Genomic DNA, 18148 nt, shown 5'->3' with positions numbered 1-18148 from the left:
CTCCTATTGCTGCACACTGACCCTCTCCTAGTGCTGCAAAATCACAGGCAGATGCGGAGCTTCACACACCCAGGACAAGTTCCAGAGGAAAACTGGCCTCCTGGAACCCAAGGTAAATATTGAGTTTTAGCTGATCCCTTTGCTCTTCTTATCATTAGAGAAAATAACATTTCCAGAGGCCAAAATCCATTTATTTATCCCTAGAGCAGTTCCTCTATTAGCCCAGCATGAAATCAGGGCCTGCTCAGCTGCTGTATAGACTTCCCTAGCTTTCTCTTAATCCTTTTGTTTTTGTCTGAAACTCCTATTGAAAACTCAATAACTTTCTTATTTATACACAAAGAGGATGTAAAGCCACCCCCAAATCTAAAGATGGAATATATATCCCACTTGACTTGACTAAGAGAAATACAAACTGCTGGTATTGATAAAGCCTAACACCACATCATGCAGGCTCAAAAAGRACTGGGCCCAGACACTGAAAACACAACATTTCCAGTGCCTCTGTGCAGCTAGACTCGATTTGCAATGCTGCATTTTTCATTTCCTACCATCAGGATGTCTCATCAATAGCTAGATGCTAAGCCTCCCTTGCTGCTTGGCTCTGCTAACAAAATACATTGCAGACTCCTCCATGTTTCACTGAGTTTCATMTTCCATTCTCTAAAAGTTGCAACGGAAATACAAATATTACCCAGTTTAAGTGATAACTTTGTGTATACATAACAAATACTCAAGCAGTCGGAGAGACAAGCTGCAGTACTTTCAGTGTTTCCAACCAGGAACACACAGCTCAGCTAAACTAGGTATCTGTACGCTATGTAAATTTTTATGGTTGCCCATTTATGCTATTTTAGGATTATGCCTCACTCTCATTCAAAATGAGAGCTCCAAAACAAGAGTTTGAAATGCCCCTTAAATTTTTATTCTCTCAGATGCTGTTTAGCAGGACTGTAACACATGCGAGTAGCAGATTTTTCTCTGGATTTCTGTACTGGTCTCCTGTCATTCTGCTTTGTAGCTCAGCTTCTCTGTGTACGTACATGAGTATGTGTATGTGTGTGTGTGTGTGCATGTGTAGACAGAAATAAAAGTATTTATCTGGAAAGTCTTTAAAGGTTATGGTCATCTGCACCAAAGGACTTAAAATGTATAATTCTGTTAAGTATTTGGGTCTGCGCTTGCTTCTAACCACAGACTTGTTCTCATTCATTGAGAAGGGGTGATCATATGTAAGTATAGCTAACACTATGGTCAGAATAAACAGAGGAAAGCTTTTAGGGAATGAAAACTATAGTCTTTAATGCTCAGTGGGACTATTTCAGATCCTGGATTTTGTACACTGATGTCAGATAATGTGTTGGCAACTGGGTACTTGCCGACAGAGACTCCAGAATATCTGTTTAACAGCAGTGAAAATCCTTTCCTTTCCATTTTTTCTGTTTGCTTTTTTGTCCTTCTCAAAATATATTTTAACATTTCTTCCCTTAGGGAAACAATCATGGTCATTACTTGCTTCAGTTTTATTTGAAGGCCTTCAAACATGCTAAAAAGAAAACATCTTAAGATTTAGTGATTCCCATCCTGCAACTACTTCAATTCATCCACACCAATATTTCTTTTACATTTGACAGTTCATTTCCAAACATAGAGCTCTAATTCTTTTAGTTTCTGTCATTTGTATGGTATATTGCAATGCTTCTAGTTACAAATAGGAACATSAATTGTTTAAAGAAAATTAAGGGACAGAAAAAGGAATGCTACTAGGACATACTGCTTAAACTGTTTTCATTTTGTTTTTTCTTCATGTTTCTAACTAAGAAAACATTGATCTGTAGTGAGATTTTAATCTTGTTTCAGCTGTTTCCTGTTTTGTACCAACCTGTGATCAGATAAAGGGATGCGATTTCTGAAGCAAGTAACTGCTATAAAGGCAAATAATTTGCAAGAACTTTCTTTTTTACTCCTTATTGTCAAACCAATTCCTTCATGCTTTTTATATTAAGTGCAATATCTATATATATTTATATTTTTGGACAGAACCAAAACACAAATTTCTCTACTTAAAGTCAAAGCAAACAATAAGTCTACCATCTCTCCCCATATAGTTTCAAGTATCTCCAAGATTCAGCAATGGCAGAAGAAAAYTGAGTTCTTACTCTTACATTGCACCAGAGAATGATTTACACAATGAGAAACTAACGGACTACTATTTCTAATGCTAACAGAATATTTTGAACATTTCCAGCTGTGTTTATGTCAATTAACAATTCTTGTGTCAGTACAGATGACTTCTCTAGTATGATAGCAGCACAGATTTACCTAGCAAAGTGTCTGACAAAAAAAAAAAAAAAAAAAAAAAAAAAAAAAAAAAAAAAAAAATCACCTCTCTGGAATGTGCAGTGTTTTTGTCTGACTAAAAGCTCCCATTCAATGAAAACAAAATAGGAATCTTCAGGGAACAACTGCTCTCCCAGCAATTTCTGCATCAGTTCTGTCATGCCAAGTGTCCTGCTTCCCGCATCAAGTACCCAGTGAGTTATCACCACCCAGTGTTTACAGAGCCAGATTTCATATGTGCAAACCAGGTTAACCAGATCCTCATAGCACACAAGATCTACGTGCTCTATAAACAAGAGTATTTCCAGCAAYGTCACTGAAAGCACTGAAAGCAGTGAAGTTTGCTGAAAAAAAGAACACAGCTGATTTTGGTTTATCTCTGTGGCTGAAGGACAGGATCGTCACAGAAGCCCTGACTGCCACTGAAGGTGATGCTGGTGATGGAGAAAAGCTGCTGCTTCTCTTGCTGCACTGGGATTTGGCTGTAAGCCATAAAGACTCTACTAAAGACATTCCTTTATATCATTTAAAATGAGCCATCTTATGTGAATTGAATAAATCCATGGATTACGAGTATTTAAAGGGGATTAAAGTTTGCCAGAATAAAGTTGGTGAAGAAGCTCCTATGGCAGTGGAAGCCAAGTTTTTGAATTCACTGATAGACATTTGATACTGTATTTTACCAAAAAGCACAATGACCTTTTGAAAACATGGCAGTTYGCATCTTTTCTTTAAATCACAACAAACCACTTAGCAGCTGCACTGCAGAATATTTCCTGTAAAAATGTACTTATTTCCTCTTTAAGAGCAGACTTTTCCATTTTTAGGGGCAAACATAKGCTCTTGTATGTGCATTTAGGGTTCCCCACTAACTTAAAAGTAGACAAATGTACTAGTCATTTTATCCTATCAAGAAATAAAAACACCTTTTGGCAAGTGCCTGTTTGCTAGTCTTCATCGCAGCGCAGATGATGACAGATGAGTTAAGGAACTGTAAGAGGAAACGCTGACAGATCGTTAGCAGGAGACACAAGATACCATTTCTGTGCTGTCAGGTGTAGCAGATACACGGTGCCAAACATCCTTCTTGCTCGGTCTTGCACAGCAGCTGTGCCTGTTTGGAAGTGCCTGTGCTCCGGAGGGATATTCATGCTCAAACTAATTCCTGACTCAGAGCAGGGCTGCAGCAGATTTCAGCGGAGGAAGGCTATGCACAGATGTGTCCACAGTTGTAACTGTGTTGCAAATTATTTAGCATTAATGACGGTAATTTTTAGAACTGAAATTACAGCAACCTCTTCTCAACGCACAGGAAATACTAATTAACTAAACAGGCTTTACATTATCCCTGTATAATGCTATAATGTAGATACAGATCAGTAACCTGTGGCAAATCAAAGTTGAATAATTGGCCAGGATCACACAGATAGCTGGACCAATAACACCAGCAGCGGATCTTAAGGATGAATTTCTGCATTCACTGAGTTAATGGAAACACTCTTATTGTTCTGCATGAGCTGATTTTTCCAGAGGGAAGTGGCAATACACAACTTCAGGCATCTGATCTCAATTGTCCTACCAATCCTTCCCATTCATTAAACAGGAACCGAAATCTCCTAGATGCTCTCGGTTCTACCAGGACAGTCCAGATGACTAAAATACCGTGTAGCAGATGGTGTGAACTGCCTCCAAACTGGCCTGAATCCTACGCCCACTAAATCAGTATGTTCCAAAAACAAACAAACAATCAAAAAATGCCAGTGTTGTAATTACTGCATTAAAACAATGCAATAGCACCAAAAAGCTTTGTGTTCCCAAAGGCAAGCACTAGTTGTTTAAAAAGATACAACTGCACCCTGCACAAACATTCATGAAGCTCTTGCTATGAATGTATATGAGAGTGGCCTATAACATTTCTTGCGAGTGCACTACTTTTAGAATAAAAGGCTTTTATTCTAAAATATGGCTTTCATTCTCCCTATACAAAGCATTCGTCTGTTTTGCAGAATTATATCAGTTTATCTTTCACTTTTTACTTCAGTGTTCCTGGTATTTCTTTGCTTAACACACCAAACTTGAAAACTACATTTCACATTAACTAAGTGCTTGACTCTGAGGTTATGTGTCCACAGGGCAAGACTGTTTCTCCCCTTCCTTTYCTCCTCTCCCCTACTTCTTTCTAGACTTTTGCCAAAGGCCTACTTGTTAAAATAAGAAGTCAAAGGTTATCATTCATGTGGCCTATGCACTGTTATTGTTGCCAATCTAGTTGGCAATGTCTGGAAAACTTGGAATTGCAGACTACAGCTGTGCATAGTTTCGTATCTGGGCCAGATGGACACAGGCCTGCCAGTGGTTCTGCAAAGGCACTATCTTCTTAAATTCTTTGTCTGCTGTTCTGGTCATAGATTCACAGCAGTATTGTAACAGAAATTTAATCTGAATTTAGCCTTTTGCTTGCTATTTTTGAAAAAAAATAATTTGCACTGTAAAACACTGTACATTGCATAAAAAACAAAAAACAAAAAACAAAAAACAAAAAACAAAAAAACAAAAAACAAGTGTTTATTAGGCTCACAATATAACTATAGGAAAGCAACCAACTACGGCACAAATGTCAGTCTACCTCTCTTTAAATATTCCAGCATAGGTATGAAGTTTCTCCTCAGATTCCATTTTAAATTCACAGCTCCATTCCTTGCTTTTTTAGAGACATCAGGGAACAGGGCTGCAGAGCTGGTGAGTAATGAGAAGCCCTGACAGTGAAGGGTTTGAGCCTGGGAGAAGTAATGAGCCACCTCCCCGACTTCTCTGAGCCATTCCTTCTCCTCTGTACATCTCCATCTCTGGAACTATACAGATATATTTCTCATCTTATGTCTCTTTCGACCAAAAGCAAAGTTGAGTGGATATCATTTTGTGCTAGGGAAACGAAAAATAACCCCAACAACAATGATTTAGGCTGCAGAATCCAATATATTTTTCAGCTACCTTCCCCAAATCCCACGGAGATTTTTCAGGTCTTGCTCAAGGCTAGCAGTGTTCAGATACCAGGCAATTTGTTTGGGTTTAAAATACGAAACACTGAAAATTTCTTAATGCAATTTTAATATTACATTTAAAAAACATTATTCACAGCTATCAGCTGGAAAAGAAAGCAAGAACCATGGAGAAAGGCTGAAACAACTACGAAATAAAAAGCCACAATATATTTAGACTACTAAAAAAAGTATTTTTAATGCTTGTTTTTCTCAACTTTCTTTCCAAAAAAACTTTTCCTCTGTTCTCTCTTCTTATAGCAATGGCACCTGTAATAATCAGATCCTGTGAGCCCTATGATGTTTAAGCAGGGATACAAAATTCCTGAGAATGCACACCTTTTCCTATCACACATACTCTCTCAGTGCTGAGGAGTGACATGGTGACACTTCTACTCATTGTTAGACTTGTTATTGATTTTAGCTTGTTTGCTTCTTGCTGGTTTTAAACTGAATACCACCCCATGCTTCAGTTAATATAAGGCTAATGCTTAGCTAGGCAAGTGATGCCAGTATCTCTTTAAGACTTTAAATTCACATAGGTTGAAGACTTGGTCACATGCAATGTAAAATATGGCTGAAATGTCTTTCCAAAGACTTTTTTCCTTTTCTACACCATTGCTCTCAGATGCCCATGCAACATTCTGGTTTATGCGGTTTGCATTTGAAAATGGCATGTTATGTATTTGTTTCTCAATAAATGTAATTCCCACAATCTTAAAATCTTGAGGCTTAATGTCTGGTGAACATGACTGTGGATCCAGAAGCCTGGATTCTCCTGAAGTATCATTACACCAGTAGTGTAGACAGGGACACTACAGAGGCTTGTCTTAAGGACTAGTATATTTCGAAGCAAAAGCTGGCTTGACAGGATTGCCTGGGAGGTGCAGAAATAGCTGTGTTGTGTCTTGGCAGTGAAGCCAAGGGGCTGCTGAGAGGAGGTGTCTGGAGGACGTGCCATTAGGGGCATCCTGCTGAGGAAACACTGTATGCAACCAACAGCACATGGGAGAGCAAGAAAAACAAGTCACCTGTGAGACAGTTTGTGTTTGGGGATGTTTCTGAGCAGGTTGAACCTCAGACAATGAAAGCTCTCCAGTTTGTCTTCCTGAAAATACCAGCATCATTTTTCAGTCACAAAAAATTGTGGATTCATAGCATATAGTTTGCTCTCCTCTTACAAAAAAAGACCAATGCAATTTCACGTGACAGGGGTGAGGTWACTGCCCACAAATGGGTTCTTGCAATAGCCAGGACTTGTTCCATGCACCCTACCTATGGCCTGGATAGGACCTGGATAGGACTTGGTATTGGCTCTAAGTGCTGTGTGCATATATCAACCAAAATCCCTAAGACAGGAATTTGAAAGGTGTTGTGATATATGAACTGAAATATATATGTTGTTGTGTAGATTCTCACACGAGTCTCTGAATTTGTGCCTGGCTAACAGTTGCCTTACAACAATTTAAAGTTGACTGGTTACAGGAACAGAGGTAATCTCAACTCTTCATTATTTGCAGAACTGGTTACATCAATGAGCTGCTTACATCAAGACTAATCACCAGTTATTATTAAGCACTTTAATTACAGAATTATATTCAAAGGCCATAAAGCATTAAGGTTAAGATAAAACACCAGAACTCTCCTAATGTAGCCAGCTGTGACACTTTGTCTAATTTAAAGAGGAAGAGATTTAGCTTTGTTAGTCTATTACTGCTTTTCAAATCACATCATTCAGCTTCTGTAGGAAGAAGCCTCCACTAATGCCTAGAAATGGCCTGAAATGGAAAAAAAAAAAAATAATTCTTCAACTTCTCTTTAACTGACATTTTATTTCACTGTTTTGGGTGATACTACCCATATTTTGAGCCAGGAAGAACAAAATTTGTTCTCTAAAATCAAAAAGCAAGCCAACAGTATCCATTCCCTCTAAATGGTATGCTCCCCCAGAGAACTTTCTTTGACAGTATGGGGAGCTTCAGTTACATACAAAGAATTGTTCAGATGATTTCATCATTGTTCTTAAAACTGAAGTGTTTCATTTGGTTTCTTTCAGTGTAGAAACTAGTTGGCAGGAAGGTGAGCTCTATTGTTGACCAAACAATTGGCAGAACAAAGAGCGCTTGTATACTGATCTGCCACAGCAGAAAGAGAACAACAGCTCTGGTATCTTCACAGAAAAAGAGGAGGGATGTTCTCCAGCTTTCCTCCATATCATCAGTTAATTAACTGCTTTAATTATAAAAACCTCCCCGATTGTGAGGTAAAGCTGACAGTAATGTATCTCTTTACCAGTGGAAAATTTTAGGTACAACTGACTTGACCACAAAATGAGCTTTCCAGAACAGAGTATCAGATAGTAAGTTCCTATGTAAAGATGTCTACTGGCTGATTATAAAACAATAACTACAACAATAACTAAAAACACTAACGTGATAAAAACTCTTGTCCATTCCTGCCTGTTAACATGCATCTAATGAAAGCTCTGTATTTGCCAGAAGATGTATTTGCCAGAAAATGGACAACTGCCTTTGCTTTGGCAAATCACTGACTGGATCAAGTGCTTTTCATGAATTAATCTTTCTTTCTATCAATGGAAGACGGAAAAGATGGAGATCTTGCAACCAAAAAGGATGTGTATGAGCTCTGTCTGGGTATGTTGTGCAAGGAAGAAATGCTGCAGGTGACTAGCAAGGCTTGGAGTTGGGATGCAGCCCAGCAAACAGCCCACTGAAAAGACAGGATGACCCACTTTCAACTACCAGTCTTTGTGGAGTGAGAAGTTCTTCAAAGTTTTTGCTATTTTCATCCTTCTCATTTTTAAAGGAAGAAAGTTGTCTCTCTCTTCTCTTTTTCTCTTTTTTTCTTCCTTTTTTTTTTTTTTTTTTCCCCTCCATCATGCATGGAAGAAAGGGACAGTGTTTCTTGAGACATTCTTTGTTTTAGTTAATTTTTAAGACAATCTTCCCCACTCTTCTGTTGTTATGGACATGCCTTRGAAGAATGATGGATCTTGCCATCAACAAAATTATGATATAATTCCTTAAGGAAATCAGTCTGATCGGAGTAATTCATCTATGAAAAACTGTACTTTAATTGTTACTCTTGGCAACTGTGAAGGATAATAGTGTAATATTATACTAAATATTGCCACGTGCAATAGTAAAATACTGTTTCAGTCTCGCCAGCAGTGGTGTGCAAACCCCCTTCTGAGTTCAGGTTTGGATATCGTGATTTAATCTAAATCTTTTGCTACTCCTTCTTCCAAAACCAACAGAGGTTTAAAGAGGGCTGAATTTTTATTGGAACCATTTGCTCACACTAAGTTGCCAAAATAATTTAGTTAAAACTCATGCTTTTATCTGGGTTAAAGTTGATTCCTGAGCTCCACAGAGGCTGGAGCACTTAGTTTGTCTCCCTGCTTTTCAGTCCACCATGGCAGAGCTCCGCCAGGTCAGGTTGTGTTTCCGGACTTCCGATCTCACAGCTGAGCTTTCCCATGTTCCTGAATTTGCACAGGGAGTGGAGAAACCTTTCTCACTTCTTTTCCCTGCCCTCTCTCTGCCACAACAAATATTAAAACAGTTGACTCGCAGGATTCAGATCAAGCTGGCTGCAGTGGTGGAACAGTGCAGGTCCTGCCACYGATGCTGCTACTGCTGTGGTGAGGGCGACACCGTCTCTGCTAGAGTGACAGATGCTGTGAAATGCACTACAGGGTGCTTGTCTCTCTTAGAAAACAAGTGGAAATACACAAGAAGATAGAATTTTGTGAGTGAGATGAGCAAAAAAAAAATCCATTTGATGCTACTTTAAAACTACTGTTTGAATTTCAGATCACTCCAATAAAATGATAATACAGCCACAAACTCATGCCAAAATATAGAGCCATTCATAGTCACAGACACTGTAGTGACTAAAGAAGTATCTGTGTCTTACTCTATACATTTCTGCATGTTGGTATGTGATTTTTGTAAAAGGGTAAAACCAATCTTGTGTATGTCAAAACCTTCAAGTTGTGAGGGGCTTGGAGTCAAATACCCATTTCTAAACCTATCCTCTATAGTTAGAATCTGGTTTGGATCCAAAAATGAAAGTTTTTTATTTTTTTGGTTTCTATTCAGTTGCAGCAGAAATGTCATAGGTCAGAATGATATATTAAAGATGCTCTGTGGAAGCTTGCCTTGATCTGGAATAGATTAAAGTTGGGTTTCAGTGTTAAAGTGAAACCAGGGAAAAGATTTGATGGTTCTTATATGTTATATTCTGGTTTCAAGAGATTCTCACACAAAAGACTTCAAATCAATACTTATGCTGATCTTAAAAAAGTACTGCATTCTTCAGCAGAAATTTCAGCAGAAATTTCACGAAAAGAGAACTGGACCCAGAAATAATTTCCACTTTTTTTTTAGATGCAATCCAGATTGAAGACAGCAAGAATGAATGGGAATCAGAAACCAAACCATGCTGAAATAAAACATTGTATGAATTCGAGGTCCAGTTTCCCCTACCTTGTGTCATCACTTGAAAATATGTCTTATCTAGTGGTACCACTGTGTATTTCTGCTCTCATTACAAAAGATGCAGCCCAGAGATACAAAAGAAACAGCCTATAGACTTTCAATATGCATTTTTTTTTAAGAGTAAGTAAGATTTAGGCTTTTTTCCTTCTTTGCCTTGAGCTGCAACGATATAATTTACTGTACATCTTGAGGTGATATCTGATCTATCAATCATCTATATCACTGGTTTGCCACTGGTTTGCCAAAATTTCAGAAACCTTTATTACAGTTGATTGATAAGTATCTGTCCCATTAAAATCCTGATAGCTGAATATCTTTTTCTAAATCAGAGAGCAATCTTAAATAATAAAAAATATAGGGAGACTCACAGGGAGAAGCATAAATTTGAAAACACTGTTCTATCATTTTTAATCAAAATGGTCAGCAATTCTAAGTGAGAACATAGGCTGAAACTGGTAACTATTACAGCTTCAACTCTAGGCTACTCTAGCTATAAAAGCTATATTCACTGTACATGAAAAAAAACTAAGAACACAAGATATACTTAGCAATCTTCCATCAATGCACAAAGTAGGGCTGAAAGGGACTAGCAAGATCTGGTGGGTACCATTCAAGTGGCTGCCATTTTTGATTTTAGTTATTTTAAGAGCTTTTCTTTATCAAAGACAGGATGGGGCTTTTTTTATATGAAAGTCTCAAAGCTAAACAGAATCAAAATGACAAAAATGACAAAAATCCTTTAGCCATTGATGGCAAAGAAGAAAAGAGACTCACCCTTATAACCTGCTGCATTGGTTTTCCAGTCATTGGCATTCAAATGTCCTGCACGTGAAGTCCTTACAATAATATGCTGTATGTCTCTCCAGGTCAGAAATGGACTGTGAAGAAAGGGAAAGATCAAGTGAAAAATCAGATATATTCTATAGAAATGGAGAGATAAAAGCTCATGCAAGCTAAAAAATATCCAAACCAAACAATTCTAATTTCCCTTCCCTACAGTCCTTTCAAAATAATGTTCTAATTTTACAGCAGTATGGTATCCACCTATTTATACAGTTTGGAATTTTGCATTAAGCAGACTATAATGATACACAAGTAGTATTCCTCTATAAGTAACTTCTAATGCTTGGCTAAGCAAAGGAAAATAAAGGAGTACCCAAATGTAATTTGTATGATCATCAACTTCTGTACATGATTTCCTAACATGACCAAAGAGAAGGAAAACAAGCCAAATGATAGCACGCTGAAAAAAATTTACTAAATCTTAGTAATTACTTCCTCAAGCTGTCAATTCCTTTAAAGTTTCAACTTCTAATTCAAATGTCTCTAATTCAAATATTACCTTGAGCCTTGGAATTCACTGTAGCTGTGAACACAACACTGAATCTGAATAGTTACAGAAGAASTGTTTGACAGGACAGACATAAATTACCTTAACAGAGTCTTAATAACTTCTCTGCTGGGACACTGTGAGACGATGCTGTTTGCATCCTCTCTATGAAGCTATTATCTATTTATTTTGCAGTAACAGAGGAAGTCTGTAGGGAGTATAGTTTTCTTACTGCTCTTGGATACATYGTCAAACATCCCAAGGAGAATTATTTTCTCAAAAGACCATTTAAAGCAGCATGGCTATAGTAGGGGCCTTTTCAATTTCTCAGCTTTTCTCATCCTTTGATAGCACATGAAGAAGAAGAGCATTCCACTGAAAAAGTTATTTAGTGGAGAGGATGGAATGGGTGACTAAATAGCTGTGAGGAAATGAGTACTGCAGCCCACATCCCCAGAGYCCCCAGTCCCTCAGTATCTGCCTGTGCTATGCGCAACAGCACAGCTCCACTCAGCTCTGAGGATGAAGACAGACCAGCATGAAATTTATCAGGCTCATATTGGTTGTCTGTCCTGCCCAGAACTAAGGGGTCATTGAAACTCTGGGAGAGCTTGGTTCAATGCCTTAACATTTTCTGTGTCAYGCAGAATGAGAAGGTATTAGGGCTGGTGGACAAAAGACTTCTTTCAGGTGCTTGTTTTTAGGGCACAAATACATAGTTAGGCACTGCTCTCCTCACAGCCATCCTCAGCTTCCCCGGCTTCACTCACAGCTGGACATTGTGGGCAAGTGTAGGTTGTGGGGAAGACCTAACATGATTTGAGTGGGCCGCTTCCTGGAGCAAAGGGGACATGGCTCTATGCTGTTAAACAGACACATGGTCAGGTCACTAGAAATTTCAATGAGAAATATCTTTGGGAAGCAGCCATRAACCAAAAGGAATCTTCCACACATATCTGATTCTTCTATGGGCTCTCATGGAAAGATACAGGAAAATTTCTTTCATCTCCCTGTTGGATGTACTAAATGTTGTGTAGGCTGCCTCCTTGCCCCAGCAGTATTTTATATCTTCTAGACTTTTTTTTCCAAAATTTGGGGAAATATTTGAGGAATCAGTGTTGTATGGCAGTTAACTAGGGAAGCAGAGTCTTCTCCTGTGAGATGAAATCAAGCTAGTGGGAAAAAAAAAMCAATGAGTATGTGACCTGAGGATATAATTAAATGAGTACTTTCTCTTTCTTTCAAACTGCATAAATTCAGGTTTTTGGATGGCAGATTTTACCTTCAACAAACTAGAACTTCAGGAGAAGGCAGTAGGGGCACAGAAGTTATTGCAAAACCACAGTGAACCTATTCCTAGGAAATCTTGCCCCTTTCTTATTCCCAGTGATCTTAAAGACATATATTGATAGGTCTTAAACAAAAGAAGCTTACTTGAATAGGTAAAACTACAACAGATGAAACACAATTACATTTCAGAACTATGGTACAAATTTCTATACAATGGAGAAAAACTTGGGATGTAAAGACATTCACTAATTTTTGCACATTTTACATTTCAGTAACTACATAATCCTCCATCTTGAAATCCAATAGAGTTATTTAAAAATCTAAGACTTCCTTTACGTACTAGGTTGTACAAGACTATCCAAAATAGAGTTCCAYATAGTTTTACTACATGTGCTTTTCTTGCTTCCCTTGCAGTAGTACCATTTTATTTCTGAGGGTATCCTTTCCTTCACAGAACACTACCCTGGGGATTTTTGTGGTCTATGCTAAGATGATGTAACCTGGCCTTTGTAACTACAGTTGGGAAATCACAGGAAGTGGAGCTGGAATAAGCTGAAGAAGGACAATGATTAATATGTGAATCTCTTATCTATTGCATATAGATATTTTGTTATTTCTTTTTAGCTGTGTCACTTTGTGACCATTAATTTCTCCTCTATATCTTTGCATAAAAAGAATGAGCACTTTCATAGACTTGAAAGTCATTCTTTAAGGAATAACTTTCCCTTCCTTTTTAAATTATTCTTTGAGGAGAACAGAGAGAGACAATGCCTACCAGCCCTGAACACTTGTTAATACATTAATATGCTCATATTAAAGGCTTTCACCTTTCCTAAAGGTGAAATCTATCACACTAGCAGCTGGACTATGATGTCAGAAACTGTGTATCTACTAAACTAGGAAAAAAAAAAAAAAAAAAAGGCCAAAAAAAGGGGCAACTGTCATGGAATGTAAAGAGCATTAAGGGCTTGTAATATAGAGTATGCTTGGACAGTCACGTAACATGCTCCAAGAAAAAAAAAACAGTAACATTTTATACCAGATCAGGAATTTCACTGGGAGTTTGTGTAAAGTCTTAAGAAAACAGGCCTTCAAGAAGACCTCTAGGAATCCCAAGAGCTGCATTCTTCATAATCTGTAATCTAAACAGTCTGTTATTCCATAAAGCAAGCTGTCCATGCTCCTGGTAAAAAATAAAGTACTAAAATACTCCTCTCAACTTTAAAAGGAGAGATTCAAGATACACCACGCTCGACTGATGATTCAAAAAGGAATGGAAGATAAAAGATACAGGGACACAGTAGCCTCCACTTAACAGTACCAAACTCTCATAAATTGGAATTAGTTGCTTTGAGAGAGATTAGATTTCAAAATCCCAGTTTACTTTTAGAAACAGAAAGCTTCGAAGATTTTAAAACTGAACCATGCTGTTTTATCTGCCATCCTTATCTAATCATAAAAAAACAGGCAAGAATTTCTGGAGCAGAAAACTTCTGATCAAAGGTTTGATTTCCAGGACAAAGAAAAAGTATATGGTTAAATCAATCTCTCTATCATACAATCTCCATATCTATCTGCTTACTGCAAAATTCGTGAGATATATTTTATTTATGTTTTCTTCTTAAGGAATGATAGTGTGGGATTATTTATATCTAGAGATTTAATAGTATATGAACAATACTCAAACCAATTTGTGGAACCCATAGTCTGACCTTCACTATAATAAAAACTGAGTTATTGCCAGATTGAAATTTCCTCTCTACAAGAGACATCTCATTTGAAACAAAAGAGGTCTGCAACTGCTTGTCATTTTTTTCAAAAACTGTTATAAACAAACAATCAAGAAACCCCAAACTTGGAATGAAACCAAAATAGCAGTTCATTTGGAGAGCGCAGAGGCTTTTTTTTTTTTTTTTTTAAACAGGACAGATAAGCAGCCAATTTTTAAAGCATCTGGAAAAATCAGAGAATTGGTCAAAAATTTGTAAAGCATGTAAAAATTGGAACCTAAGTGAGCAAACAGTTGTTTGCTAGCCATGTGGGCCACAGATCCAGACAAGATGTCACTGATGTTAATTGATTTACCACTTGATTAATCTCAGAAGAATTAATAGCTAAACATCTTGAAATGAGCAAATGCATTAAGAAGAACAGTACTAACTCTGCTTGAAAATGGATTGATTTCAAACAATTTCCTTCCAAGAAGAAAATTTTTCAGTGTCTCATCTGGAATTGCCTTGGGAGTGCACATACCAGACAATACTCAAAATCATACTAGAATAAGCAGAAGTGAGAACAAATAGATTCAATAATTCTGTCTAACAACCAAAAAGTAATGAATGGCATGTCCTCAACAAATTATTTATTCTCTGAGGTACAGCTCTTTCTTTTCCAAGCTTCTCAAAATGATTGTGAAACAAGGTATATGAGAAGAAATTAAACAGGACAAGTGCATTAAGTTATATTACAGTAATAGTCACTTGAGATTTAACTTTATCTTGAAACAGAAAAAAAAAATCGTTATTCCAGCTGCTTAGAGATAATAGGTCATTATTTCTGTCCAAATCTGATTTCTTCATTACAGTAGTTTCTTGCATGCCAGTGGGGCTAACCCTGGAAAAAAGTAAGAATTCAGGCACTATTCTTTTGCGTAAAGATATAATGCCTAAAATGACCAATCAAAATAAATAATTTGTACAAGGACAATTAACAAAAATATGAAAAGGAATACAATAAAGATAGAAATGGGATTCTGCATTTTTTAGAAAAAGGATAGTGATTGCTATATTATCTCCATAACTAGTAGTTTGAGTGTAATGATGATGGTCCATTTGAAAAAATATTTTTTATCAAAATAGCCAAGGATGAGAGGCATTTCTGGAAGAATATTTTTTTTCAAACAGTCAAGAGAAAAAAAACAGCATTACAGGGTTCCAGGTGGCACTTTAGAAATTTCTAATTTCTGCAAGTAATTTCTGATTCCYTTTCAATTTGACTGACTGAGAACCATCTGAAAGAAAGGCAGGACAAATTCAAGTTTGGCTAAAGATAGGTTTTGCTCAACAAAACATAGTGGCAGTTGAAAATACGAGAAGAGAAAAGTCAATTATTAGTAGTACTGAGATGTGCAGTGGATCTCTCTCTAAAGAGATGCATAGTTAATGACACTTGAGGAAAATATCTTTGTAAGATCAAAACTGCTCTTGGTGACCTTTTACATTAATTGTCCTATTTCTCCTCTTTTTCCATCTGCATCTTAATTGGAGTCCTGGATAAAGAAGAGCAATGTTTTAGCTCTGGAAATAGGAGGCTGACTAAAACTCATTAAGAACATGTAATTCAAATCAAATACATTCTAAAATGCTGCGACATTCATCAAGAATCACTGTGGCAAGACACACTGGATCTAGACTCCCAACAGTCACKGAGAAAACTTAACTTCATTATATTATTAATATACTGAACATTAGTATCATTRATGTTAATCATTAATCTTAAACACATACACTTTCAACATCTCAAACTCATGAATTCTAAAATTTAGAAGTTTTCTTTTTAAACTGTATTGTTGAATGTTCTTCTCAAGGTTCTAATATTTGCCTTCGCAACCTCATGTTCATCAAATTATATCTATATGCACTCTATGCCATTCAGCTGATGTTAGTGCAACATATTCATAGTTCCCAAAGCACACTGTAATCTTTTCATGTGTCACTGTGTAAAGGCTTTTGGATTGGCTACTGTCATTTTTAGTTATATTTTAATATCAATTTTCAGAAAAAGATATGGACTATTAGTGTTCAGTGCATACATGACAATCTGTCCAACTTCATTTTCTACAGTACTACACAGAGGATAAAAAATTCTTTCTGCAAACAAACAATAAAAAGTKAAGAATTTAGAGGTGATGACTGATAGCTCTTAAAAAAATCAAAAAACAAACAGAAGTGCTCATAAAGTTGTTCTGAAAGCTCTGAAAAGGGGAAACATTGGTATGCACAGGAATGGTGAGGATCCTGATGCACGAAACTGGATGTAAAAGATATGACATGAGATGAAGGTGAAGATGGAGAGGAAAAATATCAATAGATGCCATCTTAATGCTACAAAAATGGGCATGGTGCCTTCCAGAATCAAGTCTATTTTTTAACATGATAATGAAATTAAATTAAACTAAATCAATAATTTGTGCCAAAATACGGCACAAACCTCTCAGAGCTGATTTGGTTTTGCCATGTTAACCCTGTCAGAAAAAGAATACTGAAATACTTCTTGTCTTCTTGCTTTTCTGTTGCACAGATAGGTTCTGATTTCATAGAACCATAGAATTATTAAGGTTGTTAAGGACCTTTAGAGATCTAACTCTAGGTGACCCTGCGCACACAGGGACACCCAGAGCGCGGGGCACAGGGCTGTGTCCAAGCGGGTTTTAAAGATCTCCAAAGAAGGAGACTCCACAACCTCCCTGGGTAGCCTGTKYCAGGGCTCTGGCACCCTCACTGTCAAGAAATGTTTCCTTAAGTTCCTGTGGAACTTTTGGTGCCTCAGCTTGTGGCCGTTTCCTCTAGTCCTATTGCTGGCCACCACTGAAAAGAGGCCGCCCCCTCCTCCTCACTGCCTCCCTTGAGGTATTTATACACGCTGATCAGGTCCCCCCTCAGCCTCCTCTTCTCCAGGCTGAACAGGCCCAGCTCYCTCAGCCTTTGCTCATAGGGCAGATGTTCCAGGCCCCTGATCATCCTSGTAGCCCTGYGCTGGACTCTCTCCAGCAGCTCCACATCCCTCTTGTACTGGGGAGCCCAGAACTGGACACAGGCTCCAGATGTGGCCTCACCAGAGTTGAAGAGAGGGGGATGATTGTAAAGAAAACTTTTTGTTGTTTAGGGCCAAAGCCATTATAAGATTTCTACTTAAAWATGGGAAGATATACCTTAATATTCACTAAAAATAAATTGATTTGCTTCTCTTTGTTGCGTTTTCATTCGGTGTTTTAAACTAAGCAGATCAGAGTGGTAAGTGAACTAGAGGTGCTAGAGCCAGTGAATACCATTTTTTTCTCCTTTCTGAATTCAGTGCTTTTCTTTCCGTGTAGCTCTGGGCTGATGGTCTTTTGTTCTGGGCCAGGTAAAACCCTCTGCATGCTTGACATTCTAGCTCTGCTTACAAATGTAACAGWTTCTGTCTGTATTTTGACCATATTCCCAAATCGATGTTTAATAATTTCATCTAACTTACCAAAGCAGTAGCAGACTCTGTCTTTATGTTTCCATACATGTTGAATTTCTGAAAAGTGGCCAATTATGCTCCTGAAAGAGCAAGTGTGCTATTTCTAGCCACAGTGACTCACAGAATAGAGCTTAAAAGCAGATATGCTGAAAGAGTTTTGCTAAAAATATATTAATAATTGATAATATTCACACATACTTCATCAATAGCTCTCTGCTGCAAAAGTGCATCCAGTTCATTGAAGCTTTCACTTTGCCCATTTTAAGGAAGATGGGTGGTCTTTTAGCTCTCTTTTCCAGGGAACAAGACTCTGAAGTGCACCCTCAAAGGAATCAAGAAAAAGTGCAGTTGTGCTGTGACAAGATGAATATATTCCTTTAGGCTAACAGAAGTATAATCGG

The 18148-nt window shown here is 37.5% G+C and overlaps 1 protein-coding gene across 3 annotated transcripts in view; it reads right to left on the bottom strand.

Moving 5' to 3' along the window:
- Nucleotides 1-18148, bottom strand: part of PCSK5 (proprotein convertase subtilisin/kexin type 5) — a 234316-nt gene that overhangs the window by 88424 nt on the left and 127744 nt on the right. For all 3 annotated transcript variants that reach the window (XM_026051997.1, XM_026051995.1, XM_026051996.1), the window contains exon 10: nucleotides 10676-10779. In XM_026051997.1, coding sequence (XP_025907782.1) covers nucleotides 10676-10779 — 104 coding nt within the window. The remainder of the gene's footprint in view (nucleotides 1-10675; nucleotides 10780-18148) is intronic.

Source organism: Nothoprocta perdicaria, unplaced genomic scaffold, assembly GCF_003342845.1.
Source record: "Nothoprocta perdicaria isolate Ctin4 unplaced genomic scaffold, notPer1 scaffold_82, whole genome shotgun sequence".
In the NCBI taxonomy this organism is placed as follows: Eukaryota; Metazoa; Chordata; class Aves; order Tinamiformes; family Tinamidae; genus Nothoprocta; species Nothoprocta perdicaria.
Note: the sequence above shows the minus strand (reverse complement) of the source record. Positions and strands in the feature narration are given on the sequence as shown.